The following is a 25,204-nucleotide window of genomic DNA, read 5'->3' as shown; positions in this document are numbered from 1 at the left end:
TATATATATGGGCAAACCAAATTAAGCCACGTAATTAAAAAGAATAAGTAGGTAAAGAAGTAAAAGCAAAGAGAATAAATGCAAAAGAATAGGATTCGACTCCACGATTTACTTGCCACTTAAGATTAAGATTCGTATCCGACCGGAGTTGATGGAGTTGTAGTTGATTGTGAAGAGTAGAGGTGATCTTGTTCCATATCCTATATGCGAGTGGTCGTTGGAGATGAGGTGTACAATTTAATTATGGTACACAGACGATATACAGACGGTATCCAGATCTTGAAAGATTTAGCTGGATCGAAAATTAAAAAAAATATATAATTTAGGGTGCGTCTGTGTATTTTTTTACCAATTTTTTTCTGATTATTGCTTTAATATATAATAACGTGTAGAATTTATCTGCCTTTTTCCTTCTCTGTCTTTGTAATAATTTTGGGTTTATTCCAATATTTAGAGAAAAAGAAAAACAGTGCACGAGAGATGCTATGAAATGGTTATATGCGTTTTTAATGAACACGATATTCTGATGATACATAGAATCATATCCTTAATTAATTCTATTATATATTTAATCACGTATTTATCGTCTCTTCGTCTAACTCGGTGCACAAGGAATGAGTATCGGCAAAGGATGCCAACGTTTTTTGTTTAAGATACGCTATTATATACATAAGATTTGCCGACCATACGATTTGATACATTTTTAATATATATATAGAGAGAGAGGGAGAGAGATGTGCATATGGTGAATTATGATGATTTGTGACGGAATGTGATGGATTAGCCGCCGACAAACGTTTTATAACAGCGTTGGCTGACCATCACATCCCATCGTAAATTGTTAATTTCGACGGATTTTTTTCATAGCGTACCGCCTCGGATCCGGAGAATCTTGTGTTTCATTACCCATATGTTGGAGGAGATGTCGGGAGCGGGCTCATTTACATGTTATTGGAGTCGCATGCCCCCGGTTACTTAATTAAAAGTATTTAATTTCAATATAAATTTTATAAAATCGTAAAAGAAGTTATAAATGCCCCATAGTAAATGTATCATAACAAAATTAATGTCCCCGATTTAAAATGATCATGGGTCTGCCACTAATTGTCATCTTCATCTCGATATCTCTATTTCGATGATGTATTTTATGTATCTTCCATATAGAATAATCTTATTTCAGCCCACAAATTGTGTGATGTTAATGATGTTATCGTCGAATTTTTGCCTTGTGGCTTTCAAATGAAGGATCAAAGCACGGATACCATTCTGCCATTGCAGAATAAGCGGAATCGACCAGACCCTCTAGTTCTACTAGAGTCTCTACTCCAACTTCTCAGAATTTCCAGGTAGCCATCAACAATTTTGAAATTTGAAGTGAAAAATAACACAAGGATACAAATCTTGAATTCATCTTTGATGGATACACAGATTTTAGATATCCGGCGGATACATCACGTGATTGGGTGTTCGAGGGTCAGGCGATGAGATATATATATATATATATATATATCCGAAGGCGATGGCAAGACGAGGAAACAGAGACCGACTCGAGAGAGGCGAAACTCGAGACGTGATGAGTTTTAGGGTAAAAAGAAAACCCTAATTACGGTTTTCGTAATTACGAAGAAAATCTGTGGTATTTTTGTATATCCAACTTCTATTTGAATGTTTATGGATTGCCCGATCAAGACCGACTAAACTTTAATTTGATTAATCGAATATTTACTCGTCCAACATTTATCTTATCCCCTGCGAAAGGAATGGTTATAAGCAAAAGAAGGCAATTGTTTTTGTTTTCATATGATAGGTTATAATATATTATCAGCATAAGATATGCCGACCACAAATACATATTTCAATGTTTTTTTTTTACATCAAAGTTTTATGTGGTTTCAAGAAGAGAATAATAGTCACGATTACAAAATACACGTGGAAAACCACTGATGCAAGGCTCTCCGGTAGGTAAGACCTAATTGCCCACGTGCTTCCAAACCATGCGGGCCTCCATCTCTATGCATGGCTTCTCAATCATCTATACGTTTATGTTGCAATTCCGATTTTACAGTTTTGCATGCATTTCGGTTCGGTTCGATTCGATTCATAAATACTAAGAACCAAATCTAAACCGAATATAAACCTTACGACATTGATTAATTTATGAGTGAACATTCTGTTTCCGTTTGATATATTTGGTTTTCTGTAATTGGGTTTGGGGAAAATACCCAAGATTTTTTCCATATGATTCAATATTCTCGGGATTTATAAAATTTGGGATTAAGGTGCTGACATTGTTATTGTATTTAGCTCAGTTATGAACCGAATACGACTTTGTTCACGATTGAATTTGGTTTTATTGATTCAATTCTTTTTTTCTTACTCTACCCTATATTTGTTGGTGTGATCTAACCGATAAAACTCAACCGAACCAAACCAAACCAAACCGAACCAAAATAAATTGATGTTAATGTTTTGCTTCATGATACTAACCAAACCGAAGCGTCCACTCTCTCTATGTGTATATATACAAGCTTCCACATATAATTTCTTGCCATCAACACCATTAATCTCGCTCTCTATATATATACACATACGTACTTATATAACACACACATCAGAGCAAGAACATTTGGAGAAAATGGTGCAGCAGCTGAGGAGATACGCACTGTTTCTGGCGACACCGGATTCGGAGTTCGTGAAGGAAATGTACGGAGGGTACTTCAACGTGTTCGTGTCCACGTACGGAGAAGAAGGAGACCAATGGGATCTCTACAGAGTGGTCGACGGAGAATTCCCGGACGAGAAAGAACTCGACAAGTACGAAGGTTTCGTCATCAGTGGAAGCTCGCATGACGCTTTCGGATCCGACGATTGGATCCTCAAGCTTTGCTCCCTTTGTCTGAAACTCGACCAGATGAAGAAGAAGATTCTCGGCATCTGCTTCGGTCTCCAGGTTTTATTATATGTCACTCGTCCAAGATTTTTCGTTGTTCATTTCTGATCATGCTACATAGAGTTATCGCGAAAAACGTGATCATATATATATACACACACACACCGAATCCGTGTGTTCATGCAGACAGATACGTACTAACGGTTTAAGCATGAAACCCTAAAGTTTGTGTAACTAGTTTGATTGATTGTAACCAGATAATAAGTAGAATAAGAGGTGGGAAAGTATATACATTATTTGTTTGTGTGTGTATATATATATGCCGAATCTGTATCTGTATTTTCATGCAGACTGATACGTACAAACAAACCCTAGAGTTCGTATAACAAGCGTGATTAAATGTAACCAGATAATAAGCAGAATAAGAGGAGGGAAAGTGGGAAGAGCTCGCCGAGGACCAGACATGGGACTTAGAGAGATAACCATAGCGAAGGATCTGATCAAACCAGGCGGTTACTTTGGCGAAGAGATTCCGACATCCTTGTCGATCATTAAATGCCACCAAGACGAAGTTCTCGAAGCTCCTGAATCTGCCAAAGTCGTCGGATATTCCGACAAGTACGATGTCGAGATGTTCTTCATCGAAGACCACATCTTCTGCATCCAGGGTCATCCCGAATACAACAAGGCGATTCTGTTCGAGATCATCGACCGTGTTCATCACCGTAAAATCATCGAGGTTCGTGTTTGTTATACATGTCGGGTGAATTCTCAATGCTCTTTTCATCTTCTTTTTCCATTTGCAGAAAGAGTTTGCTGATAAGGCAAAGGCTACAATGGAGAAGGCGGAACCAGACAGGAAGCGTTGGGAGACACTCTGCAAGAATTTCCTCAAAGGACGATCCGATTTAGTTTGATAATATTCTTAATCAATCTGTAATCATAATCATAAACGTAATATTTGTCGAATAATTGTATTTTTCTAGAATTCCATCCATATACGATCAAGCGAATGTCGTAACGTATTTTTACGTTGTAATAAAGATGAAAGTTCTTTACAAATCCAGAATCTTCAGCAGGGAAATCGGTTTCTGAAGTTTCCAGTTCTTTAAAAGACAATCCGACACTTACGTACAAATCTGTGTATATATATGTACGTATACACCGGACTATATATATATATAACTAAGCAGTGCAAAGGACAAGGATAATTCAGACAAGCAAGCAACCAAGAAAACGTCATAAAAAGATGGGATTTTTAACTCCAAAAATGTCGTTTAAGGGCAACATCTCAACCAAAGAGAAAATTGTCTTCACACACCGAAAAACGAACGATGAAGCATATGATGGAGCAAAAGACATTGAGCTTCTCTCTCTCTCTCTCTCTCTCTCTCTCTCTCTCTCTCTCTCTCTCACTTGAGGAGTGTCTTGACGATGGCTTTGACATTGAGCTTCTTCAGGTCGGTGTAAGACTGACCACAGCCGACGAACATGACCGGTGCCCCCGACACGTAAACCATCGACAACGCCGCTCCAACCTACGACATCATCCATCCAACCCATTTCCAGTTTCAGGCCATCATTCATATATATTATATACGCTATAACGATGTTAAATCTTTCGGGTCTTAGGGTTCAGATCGTTTTTATACCTTGTCGTCGATGGTGTCAAACTTTGTCAGTAGGATTCCATCTATCAATCTCGGGTTCGGAGAAGTGGAGAGATCCGACAGTTTCTGAGTTCACACAACAATACGGGCAAACATCTCTTGTTCACTTAACCATTTGTCTTGAGAGAATCTAATCTAATATCTTCAAAGAAAAAAAAACCGAACCTGGTTGAATTTGGAGAGCTGGTCAACAGCGTCGTTACCGACCAGAGCCTCTCCAACGAACAAGACCAGGTCGGGGTTGTTGAGGTTGATGAGCTTCGAGAGCGCTCTCATCAACGGTTCATTGTCCTGTGAAACAAAAAACATAACACAGAGTGAGTAACAGAAACAGAACTCGTCGGTACAAACTCGAGGATCCAAACTCATATGGACCTGCATCCGTCCAGCTGTGTCAACAAGAACAACGTCCGAGCCATTTCGGGTAGCCTCCTGGATGGCTTCTTTAGCAACTACTGCCGGATCCTTTTCGTAACCCTTCTCGAAAATCGGTATCTGCCAAAAATTTCCATTCCACAAATGTGAAATTTGCCGCCTTTCAGTATATATATATATAAACTACCACGAGTCAAATGATTATAATAACTATATGATGATAATATCGTAATACCTGCAATCTACGTGCGTGAGTTCGAAGCTGTTCAACCGCTCCTGAACGGAATGTGTCACAAGCAGCCATCATTACACTGACCTTGTGTTGCAAAAGCCAGTATGCAACCTTCACAAAATTTAACATGAAACATGAAATTAGCCTTCATATAGATGATTGATGGATGTAACCAAATCCAGAAAGGGTATTCAGAAAAAACGTAGGAAGGAATCAATAACCTTGGCAAGATTGGTCGATTTCCCGACCCCATTAACGCCCACAAACACAATCACGTATGGCTTTCTCTGTTCCTTGGAAGCATGCACATCTCTCAAGATATCAATTGAGCGTTTCGGAGTCAAGATACGAACCAAAGCTTCCTCCATAGCTGACTGAATTCGTGATTAAATGGTTTCGGTTTATAAGTTCATAGAGTCAGAATCATTTATATGTTTGAATTACAGTAGGATCAAAACTTCGTTAAAATTATTCTAGGATTGAGCACGGACCTGAACAGTTGAAGAGATCCTTGTGAATGAAGCCAACTTCTTGCCTTCAAGACTTGCCGCCACTGATTCACAAAGCTTCTCAGCTATCTCCTCGGCCTGTGAATATAAATTAACAATGAGACAGAACACATAACCGAAGCCAACACACGACATGAGTGAATAAGAACGTAAACTTACCACGTTCTTGGTCATCAGCCGATCCTTCAGAGCTTTCAGTGCTGGTTCAAGATCCACTCTTTCTAGATTTGCCTTCCCAGTGATGCTGGACACAGCCCAAAAGGATGCATGAGATCGAAAGACAGAAAATTAAGATCAGCTTAGCAAATAAATGGAAGAGAAAATAAAAACGATAGGTACCTCTGGAACACAGAAGAAAACCAGCCCTTTTTCTTAGCTTCTGGCCTCTCACCCCTCTCTGCACCATCATCATCATCGTCATCCTCAACCTCGCTATCACTGCTAACAATCTCTTCCTTATCCATCATACTTTCTCCTTGGTCTGCTGCAACTATGTCTACATGATCATGCCCATTCTCATTTACAGGATCTGTAAAATCCAATTTCTCTTGTGGAGCCGAATCATCCCATACCCTATTCTTCTTTGTAGCCTTTTTTTTGGTGTCCACGCCTGTCTTGGGACCCTTATTAGCGACTGTATCAGTTTTCTTTCCACCTTTGCTTCTTATTTTCTGTAGCTTACTTACATCAAACGCCCCGATGTTGGAGCTCGTGTTTTCTTTTCCGTTAGTAGAGTCTTTTTTCCTAGAATCCTCCACGGTATGAACACCATTGGAGTGACCATTTGCCAAGTTATCATTCTTGGCTTTATCATCATCCCCATCATCTTTTTTTGAACCACCTCCACTCGTTTTTCGGCTCCCTCCTTCAACAAGTCCAGCTTTTGGGATCTGCCCTTGATTCTTCCCATTGCCCGTAGGCTTTACCACCTGTTTCGTCTTCCTCAGCTCCTCAGCCCGAGCTTCTGCCTCCTTCCTAAGCTGTCTAAACGTCTCGTCGAAATCATCGTACGCTGTCCTTTTCGGATCATAAATTTCGGAGAAGCTTTGCTTCACCATGGAAAGTAATTCATCCACATAAAGCAGGTGGAGAATCTTCTGATAGACAGCAACGAAAACGAGCCCAAGCTCATTGTGGAACGTCCATTTCAGAGTGTAGGCAGCTCCCGGGGCATCGTAATTGAAAGAAACGGCACCAGATCGCTCCTCCAGGAGACAGGATCGGATCAAAGTGTCGATGGGTGATCCTTTCAGTGCATTACCGATCTCTTTGCATGTCCAAAGGATCAATCCTCCTCTGGTAAAGATCAGTAGCTGTTCTAACATCTTCGACCTTCAATTCGTACCCTGCAATTTTTATTTTCAATTCAAGATCGCAACAAACAACAACCCTAGAACGCGAAGACTTCAAAATCAAAATCTTGCATCGCAGAACAAGTATAAGCATCAAATTGGAAATCACCCACGTTATAGATGATTGCGATTAGCCCTAAAAGATCATTACATGCACAAACAAATACATGGAAGAAACAGAATCCGAATAGATTCAGGAATCCCCGATAAGCAAACGTAAGAAAGATAAGACATGCACACAAAAGATCTATACGAGAAACAAGCGCGGATTCAAATCTGAAACCCCATATTTTAAGATCGCCGACCTAAATCAGGATCAAACCAATTTCGGTACCCGAGATCCGCAATCAGAAAACCCCCCACGAAGACAATCCAGAGGGTTTCACGACAGGAGATAAACGTCAAACACGAGGACAGAATCCAAACCTTGATTCCTGTCTTCCCTTGATACGATGAACGAAAGGAGAGGGAGAGAAAAAAACGCTTTCAACGAAAAAAAAAAAAGGGAACAGAACCGTTGGAGAGAACAAAAAAAATCAAAATCGAAGTCCTTTGCAATGTTCCTCCGGATTTATACACATGCCTTTTACTCGGAAGATTTATTTCCTTTTAAACATGGGAAAAGTAAATAAATCCAAAATATGATGGGCTATTTCCAGGAACTGAGGGTACTTTCGGTATTTCATATTCTCAAATTCGGACGACATGAATGGACGGTGAGCAATAACGCCGTTTCCACCACCAACACACGACGGGGACTCTTAACGCGGCGGAGGACAAAACGCTGCGTTTGCGGTAATTTTCTCTGGGCTTTTTTTAAATTTCAGTGGCCCATGGGCCTTTTTGAGATTTATTAGGACCCAAGTCTCACAATAGACCCAATTATTATATACCACAATATTATGTGACGGTTGTATTAATTTCATTATAAAATAATCAAGTTGCTTTCAGCTTTATTTATTTATTTTATATATATTAGATAAAATCGGAATATTATTAACAAATTATTTCTACTACGCTTGTACGGTGTGGCAAGCTTTAAAAAAAAAATAATACTCCAATCCAGAGTCTAAATTTTGTTATCCGATCTCCATCCTAATTATTTTGGATATCCGAATTTTTTTATAAGGAGATCGGAACATGGTTTGAATAATCGGACAATTTGCACATCCTTACACGACATTATAGGTAATAAAAGTAATTAAGGTTTTCAAAAGTTGTTGTTATTCATTAAATATTAGTATTTTTAGCAGATTTCTAGTGATGATGACGACAACAATGACGCTACGATGAATAATATATTTTTTTTATAAGATACGATGAATAATATTAGTAAACAAGCATGAACCTTTTTATAACAAGATCCATATTAATATATTATATATCGCAATTTGTGGTGCCGTCAAACATGTGCGGCTTATACATAAACTATTCGTGAACGTACGTAAATCGCATGCCCTACTAATTATTCGGTTCGGCCACTATATTTAATGTTATTTCATTTTTTTTATTTTTATTTTTGTTGGTACGAATGGATGAGTATAAACACCGCATATTTGAGATCCCAACAGTTTGACCGAAATTAAATTAAATATAAAAAAAAAAAATCAGAATCTTGGACCGTCGAACTATTCACGAAGACAAGAGTGCAGTTAGGGTTTGATTAAGTTGCTTAACTAATCACATGCTTTTATCTACAGTTAAAAAGATCGCGCGACACGTAGATTCAATAACCGGAGATTTTTGCCGGCCGTCAAGTCGGATATTCAAAACTTGATTATTAAGAGATTTTTGGTTTGAGGTCAAATTTTATAGGCGAGATTTATAGTAAATCAAATTCGTTTATAATTTACAATTTCAAGATGGGGCATTTGCGAATATCCAAAAGATAGAGAATATCCTCGTTATTAGTATTATAAATATATACATTTAAATTTTTTAAAACCAAAACAAAAACATACCTTAGCAATTTTACGGATATCCATATGCGATCAGATTCCGAAACACTCCATTTGAGATATTCGGATTTGGGATTGAAAAATACCAAAATTTCATTTTGGTACTCGACTGCAGTTATAATATATATATATGGGTCTACGTTGTAAAAAGTGGGATCATAACCCCATTTAGTTAATTAAAAATATATTAATATCTTTGTAATTTTATAAAATTATAAATAATATTATCAAATTTCCCCGTAAAAAATTGTATCTATAAAATTATATATATATAATTATTGCTATATATATCCTCTTGAATTGTGTAAAATAGATGACTAAGGGACTAATTTAATATAAAAAAAATGAAAAAACCCCACCTTGAAATGGTTGGCATTAGTTAAGGCGAGGCAACGGTCTAATTGCTAAACCGGTGGTGCGGCAAAAGCAATCATCTTTCTTTAACCACTTGTTTGACCAATGGGGACAGCTCCCAACCCAAAAAACGTCATGACAAAAGCTTTGACCAAAATTCGCTTTTTTAATTGATATATATAGTTACTATTATTTGTTAATAATGATGTCAATACCCGGAATTATTATTTTTTTTAACAAACCACCACTTTTAGAATCGGTGGACCGACGATTTATGATTTTTGTGACTAATAATGTGATTATCATATACCATGGTACGTAATTCGTATTTCATGTACTCCTTAAAACGTATGTTTAATTATGACCAAAGTGACGACTTCCATAGGTTTCACCTTTGAAAATTGATTGTTGGAAGAACATTGGAAGCTTCGGATTCATACAGAGGGTTTCGAAATTCATCAATCTGCCTAAGATTTAGTTTTTTTCTCGTTATGAAATATCCGAGAACGAATTGAAAAGAATACTTTTTCAATTGGACAATTACCATTATCTCAATTTGAATTCGCATGGCTATATATATATATATATGTCCGTTAATTTCGTTTTGTTATGTTTCTATTCATATCTTTTCTTCGGATTTGGGTTCAATCACGTGGGTTTATCGCCAAGTCACAATATGCATTGTCTCCACTTACCATTTTAATTAATATGTCGTATATTTTTTTTTATTAATATGTCGTATTCTAGTGTATATATATATATATATATATATATATATACATATGTATATATAAAGACAAAGAAAAAAGATTTTGAATTCTTTTGGGATCATATGGTAGCAACTAGTCCAAGAGTAGTTCGACATATTGGTCAATATATATATATATATATATATATATATATATATATATAAATTTGCTCCTACCACCTTGACTTTGATGTCCACCTATGTTAATTGCCAATAATCAATCGACTTTTGCCTCAAAGTATCTTATTAAATTGGAATTATAAAATTATATATTAAGAGATGCTGACATGAATTAATGTTACAGATGATAGAATTCAGTAAATAATCGAACTCAAACTTATATATATGTATATGTATATTATAATATACATTTCATGGCATGAGAGGATGACGCATTGGGGGATGCATTTATGGCATTGCTTGCTTCTGCATGTAAGTCTATCTTCTCATTCAAGATCCAATTTACCTTCTAAGACCGGCAACATTTGTGTTCATACGATATAGTACAAACCCAAACAATATATATATGTGTGTATATATATATATATATTAATCCTTTAAAATTTTATAAAGAACGGTGCGATTAATTATGCGTATAAAGGTACATGCGCAATCATTTTCCAAGATAATTGTGAGACTATAATGATACTCATGCTACAACTGAAGTAAAATATATCAGTGCAGATATTGATATTTGATGAAACTGGTATTTGTATGAGCATATAACCGTATATATATAGATGTGTGTGTGTATAAGCCTATAAATTATAAGCATATGTATAGTCCCTCTACATATGTATATATATATATATATATATATGTAAATAAATATACATGAACGGGGAGAGAGGTCCACTCACAGCTGGCCAACCTGCACATAGTGTAATAACCCAGCAAAGACCATAAATAAGAACCTCCAAAACCCCATCCTTTAATCCACCCATCTCTCTCTCTCTCTCTCTATATATATATATATACATATACACACTCATACCTATCTATCTATCGATCTCTATATATATATATGAATGGGTGTGCATATATATATATCAAACCCCACCACCATACACATAGAACTACATCCTTCTCCATATCATAACCCCACGCCCCTCGCTCCCTCTGCTTGAAAACACAGTAAAAAAAGAGCAGAGAGAGAGAGAGAGAGAGAGAGAGAGGAGAAATGACAAGAACCCGTCTCTTTTTTCTCCTTGTGATTCTATCATCATCATCGTCGTCATCATCATCGTCGTCAAGACCATCAGTTCCAAAGCAGCAAGAGTTGGATAGAATCAAGGAGCTTCCAGGGCAACCAAAAGTCAAATTCTCGCAATTCTCAGGATATGTCACAGTCAATGAACGACACGGCCGAGCTCTCTTCTATTGGCTCACTGAGTCTTCCTCTTCTCCACACACCAAACCCCTCCTCCTATGGCTCAATGGAGGTCAGTCCCTATATATCCTCTTTTTCATATACTTATATATATATATATGTTACTTATCCACATTTGTTTTATATTATATATATATATATATGTGTGTGTGTGTGTGTATATATGCTTATCTTATGTTACCTATGCACATCTGTCATGAACTCATATGCTCATATATATTATCCACATATGTTACAACCTCTCTCTCTCTCTCTCTTCTCTCTCTCTGTGGGAAAAGAAAATATATAGAAAGCATATGCTTTTTTACATACATATAGATACGAAGATGCTTGACTCATTATTTTTCGCACTAAGAAACAGAGGGTATGATGAATAGAGAGACCAAAATAGCTCATGAACCAATTATGAAAGGATATCACGACAAATCTTTAAATAGTATATGTATGTATATGTGTGTATGTATATGTATTCAAAAATCAACGGAAAAGGACAATTTGTAAAAGCTTCTTCTCGTTAATAATTATTGTTCATTTGAATAAACAAAAAACCAAATGTACAACCAAAATAACATCAACCACCCCATCTGCCTCTCATAAATGAAACATGTAATATCTCATTTTTCATGTCTCTCTCAACCATTAAACGAGAGTCTATATATACATATATATATACACACACACTTGATTTTTTTACTCTTTTTGTGATTCCACGAGCTTCGGACATTGATCTCCGTGCCATCTACCCCCGAGTAAACCCTCATTTTCTGTCCCCCACCGCGCATGCTAGCAAAAACCCACTGTCACCACTAAAATACGCTAATCGAATTATGCTACGTACATAATATACCATGGGCATGATCCATACCACATCATTGTATAAAAACAGTTACCTGCTATATATGATTAACCTGACCATTTACGTGCATGTATATGTGTGTGCATATATATTGCATAATGCATGGTTGCATATATGATGTATACACATACACACACATTATAGATAGATTATGGACACGTTTTTGTACTGCATCGATCTGAAGGCAGAGAATAGAATCCACACATGTGACCTCGTGAAATATCTCTGTCCGTATCTTTATTTTATATTATTTTTATTTTTAACTCTACATTTTTATCTACGCCCCATAATTTCATTAATTACCATATATATATATATATATATATATATATATATATATTAAATTGGTAAAACGCAAATTAGCCCCAGGAACTAAATTGGTCCTCTTGTCACTTTCAGACGCAACTTGTTCTTTATGTGGATTTTTCTTTGTTCTTCTGTCTCTTCATGAATCATGAGTTTCAATAAGAGAAAAGTATGACAGAAAGGTGAAACGCCTTTCGCCTTTAGATTCACAAAACACAACCGGAAAAGGGCCCTACCACCCTTTTTTAAAATTTTATTTTATTTTCGAAACTCTTATTTTTCTTTTTTGCACATATTAAATCATATAATAGAAAATTCTGTATAATTAATATGAGAATTATAATTTAGAATTTCATATCCGGGTTTAGATATTAATCTTGTTTTAATGCCGATATTGATTAGTTTTGGTCATTAGTGTCATATGAAAAGATCAAAGACTAAAAATAAGACACACACACACACACACACATATGTATATAATAAGATAGGATTAAAATAATTCGATGGGGGCTTTGGTTGGTCGCATTAGAAGCATGCGGTGTTCATGGGGTGGGGGCCACTGGCTGATGGAGACGATTATGCTTATTGTTTTGTACGTATTGGCACGCGAGTCTCTGTGTGTATGTCTCTTTTAGGGTTTTCGAATTTATTTTTATTTTGATTTAATTATGAACAAAAATTATATATGATTTAAATGTCCTTTTGGTTACTGTTTGGACCCAGAAATTTAGGAGTAATCAAATATCCTTTTGATTATTTTTTGGCTTTTAATTAATCATTGGTAGGAAGAAAGGTGGAGCATGCACACACACACGGGGAAGCAAAGCAAACCCATTATACTCAGAATTTGTATTTAGTTTTAATTAGCAAATGAATATTTTCCTAGCAAAATCTAATAGAATATCAATTGAATAAATAACTGACCTAAAAAAATTAAATAAGTATATTTTTTTTTACAAAATTGAAAAATAAGGTAAAACAAAAAAGCAAACAATTAAGCAATAAGAATATATATATATATACTTTAATGGTCAAGATCATTATTTTGTTTCCTTTGTTGTGTTCGTGTTCGTACGATATATATTAAAGCGAATGAAATTACATATATATAGTTAGTAAACCAAACGATAATTATTTTGAATCAAAATGGCAGGGCCGGGGTGCTCGTCAATTGCTTATGGAGCTTCAGAGGAAATTGGACCGTTTAGGATTAACAAAACCGCTTCTTCTCTCTATCTAAATACCTTCTCCTGGAACAGAGGTAATTAATTATACACAATTATTATTATTATTATTATTATTAATGGTAGTTCGCGCGGTGACTAAATCTATTTGATTAATTGTATAAAAATTCAAAGAACACGAGGCATATATAGTCGTGTAATTGTATTTTAAAAATTATGGCTTGCATTTGTCCAAATCCTAAATATATATTGATAACGGGATTTTTTGAATCGAATTCTAGATTAATCTGAAATTTGAAAACGTTAAATTGATATATATTTTTCGTATACATTTATTGTTATTGTTCTTTTTTTAATACTTTTATTTTTTTCCTTGGTTGATAGAAGAGTATTGATTTGGCGATAAATCATAGTTAATTATTCATATAGAGCCTCTGAGAGTACCGTAATTATTTCATAGAATAATATTTTTCTTGGCTTCGTTTATTTGTTTTTTGAATCTGTAAATATTTTCATACGTCGATGCACATATTGTTTTTATTTTATTTTATTAGATTTATTAAACAACAAATTAAACTAAATCAAATTATAGAAAATCGAAAAAAGAACGATTCAATTTTAAACTCTATTTAGATCTATTCAGAAATAAAATGAAACCATTATCTTATATAGAATCTACATTTTTATTCTATACATCAAACAAATAAAAAAAAATTAACTCATGATATCTATATATTAATTAGTATATTTTTATGATCTATTAAAAATAATCTAACATGTTTTTTTAAAAAAATACAGAGGCAAATCTTTTATTTCTCGAGTCACCTTCTGGGGTGGGATTTTCCTATACAAACACAAGCTCCGACCTCAAAGATACCGGCGATGAACGAACTGGTTGGTACTCTTACTTTTTTTTTCTCAATGAATTTTTATTAATTAGTTTTTAAAATATGTTTATGTTTTATTGATTTATTATTGATTTCCTGATAAGATTATATTATACTATTAATGGTGATAGTTTTGATTTTGCTTTTTTTACTTTAGTTTTTGGTTTTTGGATTTAACTTTTGGTTTTTGTTTTTTTGTAATATTTGTAAATCCAAAAAAATGAAACTTTTGGTTTTTACTTGATTTTTCTCTAAAATAGTTTTTCAAATTTTTGGGTGATAGTAGAGTGAATTCTCTTGATTGCATTAGGTTAAGAATTGTACAAATATATACATACACGTATAGAGAATAAGGAAGAGATTCTAATAACAATCAGATCCTATAGCTAAGGAAGTTTCCTGATATACAAAGATATTATTCTCTAACACGTCCCCTCAAGATGGTGGACCGGAGGTGACGTGAATCTTGACACAAACAAAAAGTGAAATAACGTCCGAGGCAAAGGTTTGGTGAGAGCATCTGCGAGCTGATCTTTGGAGCTTACGTGGAGGACACGCAAGGTACCGGATTCCACTTGGCCCCGAACAAAGAGAAAGTCGAGAGCTAAATGTTTCATCCTAGAGTGAAACACGGGATTGGCGTTGTGATAGGTAGTTCCAATATTGTCGCAATAGATGATAGGGACCGATGAGAGTGTAATGCTGAGCTCCGATAGTAAGGATACAAGCCAACGAATTTCGGCAGAGGTGTTGGCAACCGACCGATACTCCGTCTCCGTTGAAGATCGAGAGTGACCTGGAAGCTTCTTAGAGGACAATCAAATAGGATGTTTCCCGAGGTAAACAACGAAAGCTCCCATAGATTTGAGATCGTCGGGATCACCCACCCAATCAGCATCACTACACGCATGTAATGCCATAGAGTTCTTGGACGAAAAGAAAATCCGCGTGTTACGAGTTCCAGAGAGATACCGTAGTACCCGCTTAGCTGCAGACCAATGAACATCAGTCGGAGAGTGCATCAACTGAGATAGCTTATTTATCGAGAAGCTGATGTCGGGTCGTGTGAGGGACAAGTATTGGAGACTTTCCACAAGTGTTCGAAACTCCGTGCCATCCGAGAGTGGTGAACCTGTCGCGAGTGTGAGCCTAGAGGTAGAGGACATCGGAGTTGCAACGGCTTTGAATCATGCATGTTGTTCCGGTGTAGAAGATCCGATATATATTTTCTTTGGCATAGAAACAACCCTTTTGTGGAACGAGTTGCTTCCACGCCAAGAAAGCACGATAGAGGACCGAGGTCCTTAAGAGAGAATCGATTGGCTAGGGCTGTGATGAACATGCTTGTTTCCGGTGACAATCAAATCGTCGACGTACACCAACACGTATATACATGTAGAGGCGGTACGGAGAATGAATAACGAAGCATCAACCATCGAATTTACGAAGCCCCGAGCCAAAAGAAAACCACGTAATTCAGAATACCAAGCCCTCGGTGCTTGTTTTAGTCCATATATGGCTTTTTGAAGTTTACACACAAAGAAAGGGCGATCCTTGTCCACAAACCCTAGAGGTTGGCTCATATAAACTTCATCCGACAATGTCCCTTGCAAAAAAGCATTGTTTACATCTAATTGATGAATATGCCAATCATGGGTCACCCGAGGCTGAGGACAAGCCGAATGGTCGGGGGTTTAACCACCAGGCTAAAGGTTTCGTGAAAGTCGATTCCTGGACATTGATGAAACCCCTTCGCCACAAGTTTTGCTTTGTACCGATCAAGAGATCCATCGGGGTTGGTTTTCGTTCGGAAAACCCACTTGCAACCAACGATGTTCATCTCCGAAGTGGATGGAACCAATTCCCAAGTGTTGTTGCGTACAAGTCATTGAAATCATCACTCATAGCCATGCGCCAATGGGGATCACGCAGGGCTTGAGCCACCGAGCTTGGTTCCCTGTCAACCTGCACAAGAGATGCAATTAGTGTAAGCTTGTTGACAGGTTTGCTGATGCGATTCTTTTCTCGGATCACCATCGGATGCATGTTCAGTACAGGAGCCAAAACAGATTCGGCGGAAGTCTGTGGAGCAGGTTGCGGTGGCGACAAAGACTCCGAGGTGGTGGGCATCTCCAGCACATGTATAAGTGAAGGATGTTTGCTCGCGGTGTCGTCCAACGATACTTGTGCAGTTGGTGGAGTGTACGAGTAAACTAGAGTAACCGAAAAGACTTTGAGTCAAGAGAGAGAGATTCAACGGAATATGAAGACGAGTTTCTGGAGAAACGGGAGAGATCCGAGAAGGGAAATATAGACTCATGAAATACCACATGTCGAGAGACATAGAGGCGTGAAGTTTTGAAGTCAAGATAAAAAAAAATGCACTTTGAGACGTAGAGTAACCGAGGAAGACACACGGGTTTGATTTTGGAGCAAGCTTGTGTGGTGAGTATGGACAAATCCATGTGTAACAAAAGCACCCGAAGCAACGGAATTTCTCATAGTTCGGTGACGAGTTAAAGAGAGACGAGAAGGGAGACTTCATAGACAATACGGGAGTGGGTAATCGGTTTATGAGGTAGGTTGCGGTTGTGAGAGCAAAGGATCAAAAGGACAAGGGTAGAGACGCATGATGGAGTAAAGATAGACCGGTTTCAACTATGTGTCAATGTTTTCGTTCGGAAATGCCATTATGCTCAGGAGTATGTGGGGGAGATGTGTAGTGAGAAATACCTTCAGACGTAAGAAAGGTCTTTATCGGTATAGAGAGAAAGAATTTTGGTAGAAAACTTGTTTTCGACGATATTTTGAAGAAAATAAAGATTTCACGGATTTGGGACTTTTGTTTGAGCGGATATAACCAAGAATAACGTGTGAAATGGTCAACAAAGAGTACATAATATTTGAAACCATCCATTGAAACAATCGACGATGTCCAAACATCGGAAAATATGAGTTCAAGAGAACGAGAAGAAGTAATAGTCGATTGATGAAAAGGAAGCTTACGACTTTACTTCTTGAACATGAGTCACACAACAAAAAAGTAGAATCCCGAGACAAAGGCAATTTGAACGAAGACACGACACTTAGAAGAATTGAAATAGAGGGATGACCTAAACGCGAATGCCACTCGGACAAAGTGGACTTTTGACTCGACAACACAATGGGACTCGACAAGGACGAGGAGATCGGCCATTCATAAACACTACCACTAGTTTTTCCATTGAGTATCGACGCCCCCGTGCTTAGATCCTTCACCTGAAACGAATACGGAAAGAATTCCATCGAAACATCGTTAGTCTTACAAAGTTGTGAGACCGAAACCAGATTCTTCTTCATTGAGGAAATGCACAACACGTTATCAAATGATAATGAACGAGTAGGATAGGCAAGAGATAAAGAACCGGTATCGGAGATCGGAAGTCCCGAGCCGTCGCCGATAATTACATCATCACCCCCGGTGTATGGATGATGAAGGGAGAGGTTGTTAAAATCCGAAGTTAAAAAAACTATGAATAACTCGCTATTCACCTAGGTACTCAGTCATAATCCTGATGTAGGAGAGATGGCCTCTTTTTCTCCGGAAGTTGACCCAGCTCACGTACCGCTTTAATGGGCGAACATCCCAAGGGTCTCTTAACACCCTCTTTTTTCTTCTCATGTGATGAGAAGCTCCACTATCCAGCAGCCATTGGGACGAGTCATACGAGGGCATGAATGTGATGAGCCCGGGTTTGCCAAGGGCGAGGTGAGGGTTGCCAAGGAGTCTGTGCCGGTTGTGCATGGCCCGGAGAATCAGAAGCCGAGATGAGGCAAAACTGAGAGCAACGTTGGGCACTATGGCCAAACACACCACAAGCTTGGCATTTCCCTCTTGATTGATTCCATTGCTGGCCGCGATGAGACTGTGACCACGATAAGGTGGTCGTGGGCATGAGTTTGCTACGTTGGCAGTGACCGAAAATGGTGTCGAGGACATTGTTGTTGCCACGCAAGCTTAGCTTCATGATGGAGTAGTTTTTCATGAAATTCTTCAATGGAGATTGCGACATCTTTGGCCTGCACGACGTCAACAACCGGCTTGTAGTCCTCCGGTAATCCACTGATGAGAGCAATCACAATATCCTCATGGTCGAGAGGTTTGCCAAGAATTGCTAGTTCATCGGCTTTGGTGGTGACATACCGTATGTATTCATCCACCGATTTCGTTCCTTTCACACAACGCTTGATTTGGTCTCGTAGTTGAAGGAGATGTCCTCTTGAGGGTTTGTCATAGATGTTGACAATTGTTTTCCCGAACTGATGTTGACCGAGCGACGAGAGGCTGCAAATTGAGGGAGATTGTGCCAAGGATTGCACTAAACAAGAGCCGATCTTGTTGTTTGAAGTTGATGAAGGCGGGGTTGTCTGTCAAAACGCCGACATTGTCGATCTTGGTCGGGGGGATGGTGGCATCGTCCGAGATGAAACAATCAAGCTTGTGGCCTTCAAGGAGTGACCGAATCTGAAGGCTCCACGTGATATAGTTGGTTGAGATCAATTTTATCACGTTGGTCATGTTTACGATGAGTAGGGTTTTTGATGGATTGCTTGCATCAAAGGTTGCGGCAGCTGCGTCAATACTGGTGCTGGTTTCATTGGTGGCCATTGGAATTTGGCTGGGGTTGATAGTCTGTGAGAAAGACGTCGTCGGTTTTAAAAAATAAAGAGGCGGCTAGGGTTGTCTTTAAACTAATGCCCTGGTACCATGATAGTAAAGTGAATTATCTTGATTGCATTAGGTTAAGAATTGTACAAATATATACAAACACGTTGAGAGAATAATGATAACATTCTAATAACAATCAGATCATATAGCTAAGGAAATTTTCTGATATACAAAGATATTATTCTCTAACATTGGGAACTAAGTTTAGAAAATCTTAATTGTTAATTTCTTTTGTTGATGGATTCTAAAAACTCTATCCATTTAACCCTAACATTTGTTTTCTTTTCTTTAATTTAATTTTTAATTTAATTTTTATTAATTATATTTTAAAAGATGTTTATGATTTATTGTTTTATATTATTGATATCTTGATAAGATTATATTATATGATGTAATAATATTGGTGTTATAGCTCAGGAGAATCTGATATTTCTTATCAAATGGATGTCGAGATTTCCCCAATACAAATACAGAGACTTCTACATTGCTGGTGAAAGCTATGCTGGTAAATTAAAATCACCCTTTTATTTAAAATTAGAAAATTATTTAACATGCATGGTAAGAATTTATTTTCCAAAAATATTTTTTTTATAAATTCATTTTGTCATTATTGATTTACAGGGCATTATGTTCCTCAGCTAGCTAAGAAGATCCACGACTACAACAAAGCTTTTACAAAACCCATCATCAATCTTAAAGGATTCATGGTAACATCATTATCACCTCCTAAACACGTTGGTTTCTGTTAGAAATATTTACTAATATATAAATATACATACACTTAAATTTGAGTCTAACACACACATATATATATATATATATATATATATATATATATATATAATAGTTTATGTCCAGGACTTTGGAGATTTGGTTGCATGTTAAATACTGTTATAACAAAACAAGTTATACACACGAATTTGAGTTTAATAAAGAAACTACTGAGAAAAGAAAAAAGAAAACTAACATAATATTTATATATATATGCATGTATACATATACATATACATATACATATATATATTTAATAGTTTTAACAAAAAAAAAGTACAAAAAAGAAAGAAATCTAACAAATATTTGTATATATATCTTTAATAGCATGAAGATAAGAAAGAGTTAATATGGCAGGTGGGGAACGCAGTGACGGACAATCACTACGACAGTATAGGAACAGTGACGTATTGGTGGACGCATGCTATGATCTCCGACCGAACCTACAAGTCCATCCTCAGCCACTGCAACTTCACCGCCGAGAAAGCTTCCGACCAATGCGACGAATCAGTCAACTACGCCATGAACCACGAGTTCGGCAACATCGATCAGTACAGTATCTATACTCCAACTTGTCTCTCCCACCATAACGAATCTAAGCCCGGGTTTGTGCGGATGAAGAACACTCTTCTACGTAGAAGGCTCGTCTCCGGATACGATCCTTGTACGGAGAGCTATGCTGAGAAGTACTATAATCGAGCCGATGTTCAGAGAGCTTTCCATGCCAATCTCACCCGCATTCCCTACAAATGGACTGCTTGCAGGTCCTTCCTTTTATTTTTCTCAGTCGCTTGGCTTAAATTATACAGTTTCACAGTCGTGTCCTAGGGTTGGACAAATATACCCAAAAACCCGGGTACCTGTCCCGACCCGTGAATCGAGTATCCAAATTTTGGATATTTGCCCAACAATGATGAGAACGGGATTTTCACGGGTCCAACTGACCCGACCCGTGAGTTGAGTATCTGATTCTCAGATATTCGACCAACAAGAACCTATGCCTACAGGTACAGTCGTGGGACTCGCCTAGAGTTAGGGTTAAATTTACGGTGAAGGGGCGAGGCGAGGAGAAGGGCGAGTATGAGAGAACAGATTTGTCGTTTGAAACTCGACTAGGGTTAGGGTTTACCTCGATAGCCGCATAACTCCCGGGTTTTGAGTATTCGGATATCTCGTAGATACCCAAATGATATAGATACAATGACGAATTCTGAAACCCAAAAGACACGAAATTGATGTCAACATACTCCCAAAGTCACGGTGGAAACTCTAACATCAGTTAAAAGAAAAGAACCCTTTTGAGATTAAAAACAGATTGATATATAAAATATATGTTTCAGGTTTGCTTTGTAATCTGCGTCGGTGATAGGATTTTGTATACTAATTTCAGTAATTTGTGTTTTTCTTTGGATGGAGCAGTGATGTTCTGATAAAGAACTGGAGAGATTCCGACAGTTCAGTGTTGCCCATTTACAAGGAACTCATAACAGCTGGTCTGAGAATCTGGGTCTTCAGGTAAATAAATATTATTATCATTATCCACCCACGTATACTCTTAATGATCTGATTACGTGGTTATAATCAAGTTTTTGTTAATCTATTACACCTATAATTTTTTTTAAAAAAAATGAAAGAGAGATTTACACTAATTGGTACCTAACCACCACTTTGTGCATATTTTATACGGTGATACAGTGGTGACACTGACTCGGTGGTTCCGGTGACTGCGACTCGGTTCTCACTGAGTCATCTCAACCTCCCCGTCAAAACTCGCTGGTACCCTTGGTACTCCGGCAAACAGGTATGCATGCATACCATACACATGCACATATAGATGCATATATATATATATATATATATATGCATATGCATGTAACCATACATACAGATAAACCACGACACCCTAACAATCCAAATCCAACAACCAGAGTTTTACCCTCCAAACAGAGGCATGTTTGGGATTTGAACAACTTTGATCTCTCATCTTTTATAAAATGAAACCAGAGTTCCTACATATATGAGCATATATACTCACCTACAACTACAAGTGTGTCTGTATATATTAACGTTGAAGAGGAAATAGAACGGCAAATGCAGAAGCCTGAATTCAGTGATGGTGTCTGGTAATTACAGGTAGCAGGATGGACAGAGGAGTATAAAGGACTGACCTTTGCGACAGTGAGAGGAGCCGGGCACGAAGTACCATTGTTCCAGCCGAAGCGTGCTCTTGTTCTTTTCAGATCGTTCTTGGCGGGAAAAAAGCTCCCGAAATCTTCTTAGTCAGCAACCGAAAGTGGAACCAACACAAGACAAGAGATGGATAGTTTCTAATTTCTATTTGTCCTCCCGGATAAATTTGGAGGAGGGTTCCAAGAATTGAGCATAAGCTACCACATTAGGAACAATTCGAGCAAACTCGAATTATTTTCTTTTTCATTGAAAGAAATTTGTTGGCATTCACAGTCAGGGACTAAAATTGATTTGGAATCATTCTTGTATTCAAGGAGAATTTCCAGTACAACAAGAACTGTTGATATTCCTGATCATATTCAGAAAATTAAAATTGCCCGGGACAAGAATTTGCTTTGATTTTTTTTCTGATTCCACGAGAGCAGAGTACATGCCCTAGGCTTCTGTCTGCCTGACATAAAAAACTGAACCTCTTGTACCTTGGAAGTCGAGTGAGAGAGCAACAGTAGTTTACTTTAATCCTTCACTGAGGCCCGGTGGCATGCCTAAACTCTGAGCAAGATCACTCATTCTTTCTTTCATGGCCTGTGAAATCAAGAATGTATTAGAAGGGATAAAAAAGAGAATTATGTAGATGTATTGTGAAATATGGCACACCTGGACACTCTTTGCATGTGCATCCTTGTATGCTTCTGTGACCAATAGAGAAAGTTTCTACAAGAGGAAATGCTCTGATCAACAAAAGAAGAGCTGAAGGAATGATCGAAGCTATAAATTGGCTAAAAGCAAGCACATGAGAACAGAGGTGGCTACTCACTTCAGGACCTAATGCCATGGCTGCCTCAGTGATGTCAGTACGAACCGGTTGCTGGTTGCCTGATAATGTAACCTGAAATGAAATTGAAATTCTGAATAGAGGAACTCGATAAACAAACTCCCTTGAAAAAATAGACTAAAAAGAAACAGATTCAAGGATTGAGTCTGACTGGATCCTAAGGATAATTGATATTTCACTAAGGCGGTATTTAGAAATATTTAAAATTGTTGCTAGAGAAGACAATTGCATGAAAAGCGAGTGTTATATTGCCTCTATCAATAGACAGAAAGAGCTATTACCTTTACAAGCTCGCCTTCACAGTAACCATCGAACTCTGCTCTGAAAAGTGGAATAAGACCAACATGAAACTCATACATATAGAAGAAACTTTAAATTTACCAATTTGTGTGGTTAATGAAACGTACACAGCTAGCTCTTTCTGAACTCGTACCGCCTCAACCTGGACAACCATCTGGGCTTTCTTTACAGTCTCGTAGAGATTCTGCATATTGCCCAGAATTCCAGCCTGGAAAAAATCGAAACAAGAAAAGAAAACTTATAAGAACCAAAAGATTTCACAATGGCAACTTTATTATACTGTAAAGTGTAAATGATGCAACTTGCAAAGTTGCAAAAGGCAATGATTCTTGTGGAAAAAATGAGCAAACAGATAAAACAAGCAAAACATTTCAATCTTATATTGCAAAGTTGCATATACACGAAGCAGTTTCATATCTAAAACATAAAGTTAAGAACCTTCGAAGGCGCATCATCACTCTTCTCACCGTTGTCCTTCTTCCCACCTCCGAATAATCCATTAACACGAAGAGGCCGGTAACCATTTCCACACTTCTGCTGATTTGACCACGTTACATTCTGCTTGTTACGGAGACGTGCATTCAAATTTGCACTTCCTGAAATCAACGGGAAGACACCCACGAGTTCATAAAAACAGAAAAACCCTAATGCTAAAACATAAGTAAAGGAAAATGTGTATACAAGGAATTCAAAATCCCAATCCCGAAAACCTTTGAAACGTTGTCAAAGACAGGAAATTCAATCAGTAAACCCTAATTCCCATTTAACCGCTGGAAGGCTAAATTTCAACAACTGTACTGAGTTAAACCTCGAAACTCGATCGTTATACTTCCATGACGGGTCTGAAACCCCAAAATTTGAATTTCAGCATTTAATTTCCAAATATGAGAAAAATCAAGATAAAACCAAATGCATAGATAACGCATACACAGGGACGTATACACGCGCACACACAAGCACAAATTTACTTGCATGAGGCGAGTAAGAGGGACAGACCTCGGGAGAAAGGAGAGAGGAAAGGTTTCGCGAAATCTGTGGTAGCAGTCGTCGACGCCATGGTTCTCCGTCCACAGGAGAGAGAAGATAAACTGGGGAGATTCTTTTCGTATTTTTTTCTTTTTAATTTCAGCTCGATGTGTTTAACTTTACGGATTTAAACCAATAAGATGTCACCACGTCATCATATACCGTACAAAGATTTTGGGCTCCTTGAGTGAGTTTATTGGGCTGTAAAAAATCTTCATGGCCTTTATATATATGGGCCCTTATATTGTTAGACCACTCCGAATTGGTAAATAATCTCTAGATCACCAAAAAAAAAAAAGATTAAACTAACTGGTAAAGTGTACTTTGGTTATTTTTTTATTGATTATTTTATTATAATATTTATTGATATGAATGTAGTAAAAAATGGTATAAATTATTTGTTTACGTAGAGAAAAATATCTGTAAGGTTAAATTATTGTAAAATTCATGTTGTAACGGGTGAGAGATATTTATTAGCAAGTCATGATCATCGTTCGATACCTTCGCACAAAAACCTAAGATTTAAAAAATACGATAATAAACTTTAAGATATAAATTGTATAAATTGCATTCCTCTTAACCTTTGAAAATTGTACTAGTAATAGTTCTCGAAGATTTATTTTTATGAGTTTACACTTTTTTTCTTTAAATTCTTATTAACTC

The 25,204-nt window shown here is 37.2% G+C and overlaps 4 protein-coding genes across 5 annotated transcripts; 2 read left to right on the top strand and 2 right to left on the bottom strand.

Moving 5' to 3' along the window:
* Window positions 1–2,544: 2,544 nt before the first annotated feature.
* LOC104819995 (gamma-glutamyl peptidase 5-like) lies at window positions 2,545–3,903 on the top strand. Its single transcript, XM_010550339.2, has 3 exons — window positions 2,545–2,950; window positions 3,300–3,629; window positions 3,697–3,903. The coding sequence occupies exons 1-3, from the start codon at window positions 2,636–2,638 to the stop codon at window positions 3,805–3,807; spliced, it is 756 nt and encodes a 251-aa protein (XP_010548641.1). The 5' UTR covers window positions 2,545–2,635; the 3' UTR covers window positions 3,808–3,903.
* Window positions 3,904–4,116: 213 nt separating this feature from the next.
* LOC104819994 (signal recognition particle receptor subunit alpha-like) lies at window positions 4,117–7,604 on the bottom strand. 2 transcript variants are annotated; one of them, XM_010550337.2, is made up of 10 exons: window positions 7,455–7,604; window positions 6,016–7,022; window positions 5,836–5,920; window positions 5,659–5,754; window positions 5,389–5,541; window positions 5,171–5,278; window positions 4,936–5,055; window positions 4,726–4,851; window positions 4,543–4,626; window positions 4,117–4,428 (listed from the first exon to the last, which is right to left on the bottom strand). In XM_010550337.2, exons 2-10 carry the CDS (start codon window positions 6,999–7,001, stop codon window positions 4,303–4,305), a joined length of 1,884 nt encoding a protein of 627 aa, XP_010548639.1. In that variant the 5' UTR covers window positions 7,002–7,022; window positions 7,455–7,604; the 3' UTR covers window positions 4,117–4,302. The 2 variants fall into 2 exon arrangements, with proteins under 2 accessions (XP_010548639.1, XP_010548640.1); XM_010550338.2 differs by having other exon boundaries at window positions 4,303–4,428; window positions 7,334–7,455.
* Window positions 7,605–11,104: 3,500 nt separating this feature from the next.
* LOC104819992 (serine carboxypeptidase 24) lies at window positions 11,105–22,728 on the top strand. The gene is made up of 9 exons (XM_010550335.2): window positions 11,105–11,530; window positions 13,794–13,901; window positions 14,623–14,718; window positions 19,832–19,924; window positions 20,041–20,126; window positions 20,548–20,954; window positions 21,610–21,705; window positions 21,886–21,991; window positions 22,324–22,728. The coding sequence occupies exons 1-9, from the start codon at window positions 11,269–11,271 to the stop codon at window positions 22,468–22,470; spliced, it is 1,401 nt and encodes a 466-aa protein (XP_010548637.1). The 5' UTR covers window positions 11,105–11,268; the 3' UTR covers window positions 22,471–22,728.
* LOC104819993 (nucleoid-associated protein At4g30620, chloroplastic) lies at window positions 22,667–24,625 on the bottom strand. Its single transcript, XM_010550336.2, has 7 exons — window positions 24,512–24,625; window positions 23,954–24,111; window positions 23,623–23,723; window positions 23,497–23,536; window positions 23,198–23,269; window positions 23,038–23,094; window positions 22,667–22,965 (listed from the first exon to the last, which is right to left on the bottom strand). Exons 1-7 carry the CDS (start codon window positions 24,570–24,572, stop codon window positions 22,891–22,893), a joined length of 564 nt encoding a protein of 187 aa, XP_010548638.1. The 5' UTR covers window positions 24,573–24,625; the 3' UTR covers window positions 22,667–22,890.
* Window positions 24,626–25,204: the final 579 nt, after the last annotated feature.

The sequence above is a fragment of the Tarenaya hassleriana genome, unplaced genomic scaffold (genome assembly GCF_000463585.1).
Source record: "Tarenaya hassleriana unplaced genomic scaffold, ASM46358v1 Cleome3, whole genome shotgun sequence".
In the NCBI taxonomy this organism is placed as follows: Eukaryota; Viridiplantae; Streptophyta; class Magnoliopsida; order Brassicales; family Cleomaceae; genus Tarenaya; species Tarenaya hassleriana.
Note: the sequence above shows the minus strand (reverse complement) of the source record. Positions and strands in the feature narration are given on the sequence as shown.